The sequence below is a fragment of the Aotus nancymaae genome, unplaced genomic scaffold (genome assembly GCF_030222135.1).
Source record: "Aotus nancymaae isolate 86718 unplaced genomic scaffold, 86718_ANA_hifiasm-v0.15.2.pri h1tg000029l, whole genome shotgun sequence".
Taxonomy (NCBI): Eukaryota; Metazoa; Chordata; class Mammalia; order Primates; family Aotidae; genus Aotus; species Aotus nancymaae.
Genome location: NW_026988442.1, coordinates 11,850,837 through 11,857,035, shown reverse-complemented (window position 1 = coordinate 11,857,035; position 6,199 = coordinate 11,850,837). Strand labels below are relative to the sequence as shown.

Sequence of the window (6,199 nt, the reverse complement as noted above, 5' to 3'; positions counted from 1 at the left end):
GGAGTTTGAGGTTAGTTGCAGTGAGCTTTGATCGCACACTGCACTCCATCCTGGGTGACAGCAAGACGCTGTCTCTAAAAAAAATAAAACAGTGGCTCTCAACTTGGGCTGCATTTTGGAATCACCTGGGAGCTTTAAAAGCTACTGATGCCCACACCAACCATATCTTTATCTGGCAGGCATCAGTAGCCTTTAAAGCTCCCAGGTGATTCCAATATGCGGCCAAGGTAGAGAACCACTGCTCTCCATCTTTGCTACTCGAATGGGGGTCCAGGAACTAATATGCTTTAGTATCTGAGGTGCACTGTTAGCAAAGATGGCTGCAACAATTCCATTCCTATATGCACACCTCTGTGCAGCGTGACTTGGCTGCTCCTCTCATCAACAGGTGGAGTCTATTTTCTTACCCAGTGACTAGGCTAGACCAGCAAATTGCTTTGACTGTAGCAGAATGACTTTATGGGACTTCTGAGTCTGGGACGCAAAAGGCTTTGCAGTGTCTTTTTCTCACCTTAGAACCCCGATTATACCACGTGAAGAAGCCAGGGCTAGACTGTTGGAAGATGACTGGCCAGGTGGAAAGAGAGGCCCAACTGACAGCCAGTATCAACTCCCCACACCTATGAATAAGGCTGTGATAGGCCATCAGGTCTCAGTAAATCTGCCAGGTGCCTGCAGCCCTATGAGTGACCCCAGTAGAGACCTGAAGAAGCACGAGCAAATAAAATAGTTGTTTTAAGCCGCTAGGTTTGGGGAGGGCTTGTTACACAGCAGTGGTTAATCAATAGAGCATCACGCAGGAACTTGTTAGAAATAACCATCATAGGCCCCACCCTAGAACTACAGAGTCACAATCTGTATTTTAACAAGGTTTCCAGGTGATTGCATGCACAATAAATTAAGCTTGAAGAGTGTTATTTAGTCATCCGAAGCCTTATACATTTAGAAAACTAAATAGCCCATAGAAAAATGGAAAAAGAGTATGTACAGCTTACAAAAGAAGAAATGCAAATACAAAAAAAATGGAAACCTCACCAGTAATCAGTGGAATGCACATAAAGCAACGAGTCAGTATGCTTTGCCTTGCCAGTTGGCACAGATTTTTTTCTAAAAATTCAAATCTGGCAAATTCATATACTCTTTCTGGAAAGCAATTTGGTTGTAATAAGCCCATCCCTTTGGCCCAATAATTCTACTTCTAGGAATCTGTCCTCAGGAAATGGCCAGAATTTCAGCCGAGCTTAATGTGAACGGGTGTTCATCATGGTATTAGTTATAAAAGTAAAAAACATGCAATTGTGCCAAATGTCCAATCATAAGAAATTGGTTTAGTAAATTTTGGAATATGCACAAAATGAAATATTTTGCATCCATATGGTAATTTTTTTTTAACTCTGCCAAGAGGCAGGAGAGTCTAGTGGTCAAGCACTCAGGTTTTGGAGCCAGGCAGATGGGAGTTTGCAGCGTGGCTCACAGCTTATAACCAAGACCTTCATTCAGCAAGTTACATAGCACCTGGAGATCATTTCCTCATCTGTAAAATGACAATGAAAGCTGCTTAAAGATAAAATGAGATAATGTATGTAAAAGATTTAATCTGGACTGGACCAAAAAGTGCATTCAAGAGGGAGGCTCTTATTAATATGCTTGAATGAAAAATGCCACGTGGGAAAGTGGGATTCGAAACTCTAGCCCAATGCCAATTTTGTAAAAGAAAAAGTATGAATATATGTATTTTTTAAGAACTGGAAGGAAATACACCAGATTGTTAAAGATGGTTATGTCTGGATGTTTTTTTAATTTCTTTCTTTAGTTTTCAAATATTCTACAATGAGTGAGAATACTTTTTTATAATCAGGAAGAGTTTTCATTTTCGAAACCAACTTTACAAATGAGGAACAGCTGTGTCACCCTTGCCCAAGGTGATACAGCTGGTAAGTTGCAGATTGAATTCAAACAATCTAACCACTATGCCAAGCTGCCTCCTAGACTACCTGGTACCTCCCATGACCCATCCCTTGTGCCCACTCCCCACCTGACCCTACATACCGAGGTGTGTGTTGGTCACAAAGTTTCCCATTCCCAACAGGTCAGGAGGCCCCTCCTCTCTGCTAACCGGGCCATCATTCCACATGAGGTCAAAGCCCCCGACTCGCTTCTCCCTTCCCGTGAGCCTGGACAGGAAGGAGGCACATGGGGTTAATGAAGGTGCACCTGGCGGGGGCCCTAAGACCCAAGTGGGGTCCCTGATCCCTCCTGAGCCCTACTGATATCCCTCCCATCAGAAGTCCTTTTTCCCAGTCATTCATTGGCTGTTTCCCAGGTGCCTATGTAAGTCTCTGAGGGGCTGTTCCCATTTCTCCCCCAAGGCTCCTCCTACTTGCCCTTGGTAACTTGTCCCTGTTTGTTTTTTTGTTTTCTGACAGAGTCTCTCTCTGTCGCCTAGGCTGGAGTGCAATGGCACGATCTCAGCTCCCTGCAACTTCTTCCTCCCAGGTTCAAGCGATTCTCCTGTCTCAGCCTCCCAGGTAGCTGGGACTACAGGTGCACACCACCACACCCAGCTAATTTTGTATTTTTTTTCTTTTTTTTTTTTTTCTGGTGAATTCTGCTTCACAATGATAATTTTGTATTTTTAATAGAGACAGGGTTTCACCATGTTGGCCAGGATGGATGGTCTCAAACTCCTGACCTCAAGTGATCTGCCTGCCTCAGCCTCCCAAAGTGCTAGGATTACAGGCGTGAACCACTGTGTCTGGCCATGTGCCTCTATTTGTGATTTCTGGTTTAAAGTCACCTTTCCTCCTCAGACCTTAAACTCCATAAAGGCAGGGACTGATTCTGTTGTGTTCCTTACTATGTCTGCAGGGTGTGGCACAGGGCCTGGTACAGAGCAGGGCTCAAATGTTTGTTGAATGAATAGGTGATGGTAGGAATAGTGGATACCTGAGGTTGCTGCTTGCTCAGCATCCATTTCACCTTCTTCCAGTGCAAGGGTACCTTGGGTTTTGCTTTGAGAATCATTCCTCCCTCCTTTACCAATGGCTCATGTGGGGTCGACCCCACTCCCTGGGAGGTGGGCACAAGAACTATGCCTGGTCAAGCAGAGTCACAATGAATGATTCAGCAATGGGCATGTATCCCAGTTCCCAGCAAGGAGAAGCTGCCCTCAAACTTCTGCTGGAATAATTGGAGAAAACTGGGGAAAAGCTAATACAGAAGAAAGAGGAAGAAGGGAGGGAGAGAGAGACAGAGAAGAGGAGAGGAGGGAGAAAGGAGAAAACAGACCAGCCATCATTGAGCACCTGGATTCACCCATTCTCAAAGTAGCTCTGGGGTTTTTTTTCTGCTGTTGCACATTGTTATAATGATAGTCTTGGATTGAGCACTTACTGTGAGCTAGGCACTAGATAGTAAATTATCTTTGTAAATTAATCTACCAACTCTGAGACGTAGACATGGTTATTTCCTGTTTTACAGATGAGGAAGCTGAGGCTCAGAAAGGTGATGTGACTAGTCCAGAGCCTCACAGTCAGGAGGATTCGAGGAAATCCTGCTGGACTGTCTCAGAAAGCTATAGTTGGCCCTGCTCTGCCCTGGAGAGGCCAAGTCCATGGCAGGACCCGGCCCTCCATGGACATCTCAGCTTCTCCATCTGTAAAGTGATGAGGCAGGCCAGAGCCATCGCTGAAGACCACTCAGGCCCCAACATTCTAAGCTCCCCCTCTTTCTTGGTGGGAGCCCCAGTTGTCATGTACAAGGACATGTGATCAAGGCTACCCTCCCTCACCTCGCTTCCATGTCCACGACATGCAGGGTGTCTTCCAGGAGACAGGTCTTGAGTTCATAGTCTTCCTGGCTGCTGGCTGTCAGTGATGGGGATGCATTGACCTCTAGGAGCCACCTGGGGAGGGAGGGGAGTGGAGAGCCTTAGGGTTACTTGGTCCCTGGAGCCCTTAGGATTTCACTAAGTGGCTAGATGGATGCATGGACCCCACCCTCAGTTCAGTCCAGGCTGCTCCCTCTATCTTTCTATTTTTCAAATTATTTTTATAGAGATAGGGTCTTGCTAGGTTTCCCAGCTAGTCTCAAACTCCTTGCCTCAAGTGATCCTCCTGCTTCAGCCTCCCAAAGTGCTGGGATTACAGATGGGAGCCACTGTGCCCGGCCCCCTCCCCGACCCCCTTTCTACTTTTTTTTTAAACGGAGTTTTGCTCTTATCGCCCAGCCTGGAGTGCAGTGGCACAATCTTGGCTCACTGCAACCTCTACCTCTGAGGTTCAAGCGATTCTCCTGCCTCAGCCTCCTGATTAGCTGGGATTACAAGTGCCCACCACCATGCCCAGCTAATTTTTTTGTATTTTTAGTAGAGACAGGGTTTCACCATATTGGCCGGGCTGGTCTCAAACTCCTGACCTCAGGTGATCTGCCCATCTCAGCCTCCCAAAGTGCTGGGATTACAAGCAAGAGTCACCGTGCTGGCCACCTTTCCACTTTGAGGAAAGGTAACTCAAAAGTAGAAAGCTGGCATGGGAATGACTACGGTGCCTTCGTGGGGTTATGGTTTTCCCTTCTTCCGATACAGATGTGAATGCAAGGAAAACTTTCCTTTCTTGGTGAAAATTTGTGCACTGTAGGTGGCAAGCACCCTGCTGTCAGGGGCTGGGAAGCATGGGGAGGGGTGGGGACTGTGCAGAGCTGGCCAGGGCACTCCATGTCTAAAGTGGTGGCCGTGGCCGGCTCCAGAAGAATGTTGTCCTGTGGGAATGTGAGCCCAGAATTTCGAGATCATCTGATTTTTCCAGAAAAGCCAAAAACAGTGATTTTTTTTTTTTTTTTTAAGGAGTCAGTATCTGGCTCGCTCACTCAGGCTAGAGAGCAGTGGTGCAATCTAAGTCCTCTGCAGCCTTGAACTCCTGGCCTCAAGTCATCCTCCTACCTCAGCCTCCTGAGTAGTTGGCATTATTATTACAGGGGCTTGAGCCACTGTACTTGATAATTCTGATTTTTATGTAAACATCTTCCAAATATTAGAGCCTGTCAATAAATTAAAATTAAAAACAAAAACAGTCTAAAGGCCAAATTCAAAGTACCTGCAGGCCAAAGCAGCCCAAAGACCTCCAGCTAGCCACCTCTTGTCTTGTTCAACCCCATCCTTCTACAGACAGGAAGCCGGGGCCCAGAGAGGGAAGGGCTCAGCCCGCAGGTCAGTGGGAGACCAAGCCCCTTTCCACTATACAGCAAATTATCTTGGTAAGTTACTCTAACAACTTGGAGAGGTAGACATGGTGTTTCCCATTTTACAAATGAAAAAAACCAAGGCTCAGAGAGGGGATATACCCACATGGGGTCCTACACAGCCAGTCCTCTTGGACATGTAGAATTTTTGCCCACATGGAGGGGTACACCCAGAGTCATCCTAATCACAACACTCAGGGCTGGACCCCTCTTGTCCAGGCCTAAGGACAGCTCTGAGGGCAATTGTATAGGGGTCTCAGCAGGCCAGGTCGAGATTAACTGAGGTCCCTCCTGCAACTTGACCACCCAGGCCCCAGGGCAAGTGGATGCTCCAGCTCTTCCCACAGTTGCTGGTGTCTAAGCATGGGTGGAGCTTATTCCCCACCACGTCCACCTTAATGCCAGTAGTCACATCCTGCTGCAGGGGCAAAGGAGAGAGACCCGCTGGTGCCTGGACCCTGTTTCCCTTGAGCGAGGGCCTGACTTAGGTCTTGCTCTAGGGCCCCTCCTCCTGGCTTAGAAGGCCCCTCAGCACTCACATGGTGACCTTGAATAGGGGGTTGGGTCCTGGAGCCGGCATTGCTGGTGAGGAGCCGCTCGGCCCAGGTCCTTGGACCCTGGGCCTGGCTTTGCCCTTGACTTGCTACATGACCTCAAGCTCCCTGACCCTTGCTGGGCTTCTGTGTCCTGTTGTATCGTGTGAGACCATCATGGTGGTCCCTGCCAGGTCAGGCTTGTTCTAGTCATTGGCTCAATCTCCTCCAATGGGCACTATGGAAATGGATCAGTCTTGGCAGAAATCAACACTGTAACAATGTTCCATTATTCTTCAAAGCTCCAAGACTTACAGAGGGGAAGTTTCTTGCCTGAGAGAGGGGAGGATTCCTGACTCGGCAGATGATCAGGAAAGGCCTCCCAGTGCCAGGCTCAGTGCCCAGTGCTCTACAGACTGTCTCTCACT

General features: G+C 47.6%; 1 protein-coding gene across 8 annotated transcripts in view; it reads right to left on the bottom strand.

Moving 5' to 3' along the window:
* TTLL9 (tubulin tyrosine ligase like 9) overlaps window positions 1-6,199 on the bottom strand; it is a 75,471-nt gene that overhangs the window by 8,474 nt on the left and 60,798 nt on the right. For all 8 annotated transcript variants that reach the window (XR_010344520.1, XR_010344521.1, XR_010344519.1 and 5 more), the window contains 2 exons: window positions 3,791-3,904; window positions 2,050-2,174 (listed from right to left, as the gene is read on the bottom strand). Coding sequence is in view for 5 of the 8 variants with exons in the window: in XM_064382306.1 (XP_064238376.1) it covers window positions 2,050-2,174; window positions 3,791-3,904 (239 nt within the window). In the remaining 3 variants the exon portion in view is untranslated. The remainder of the gene's footprint in view (window positions 1-2,049; window positions 2,175-3,790; window positions 3,905-6,199) is intronic.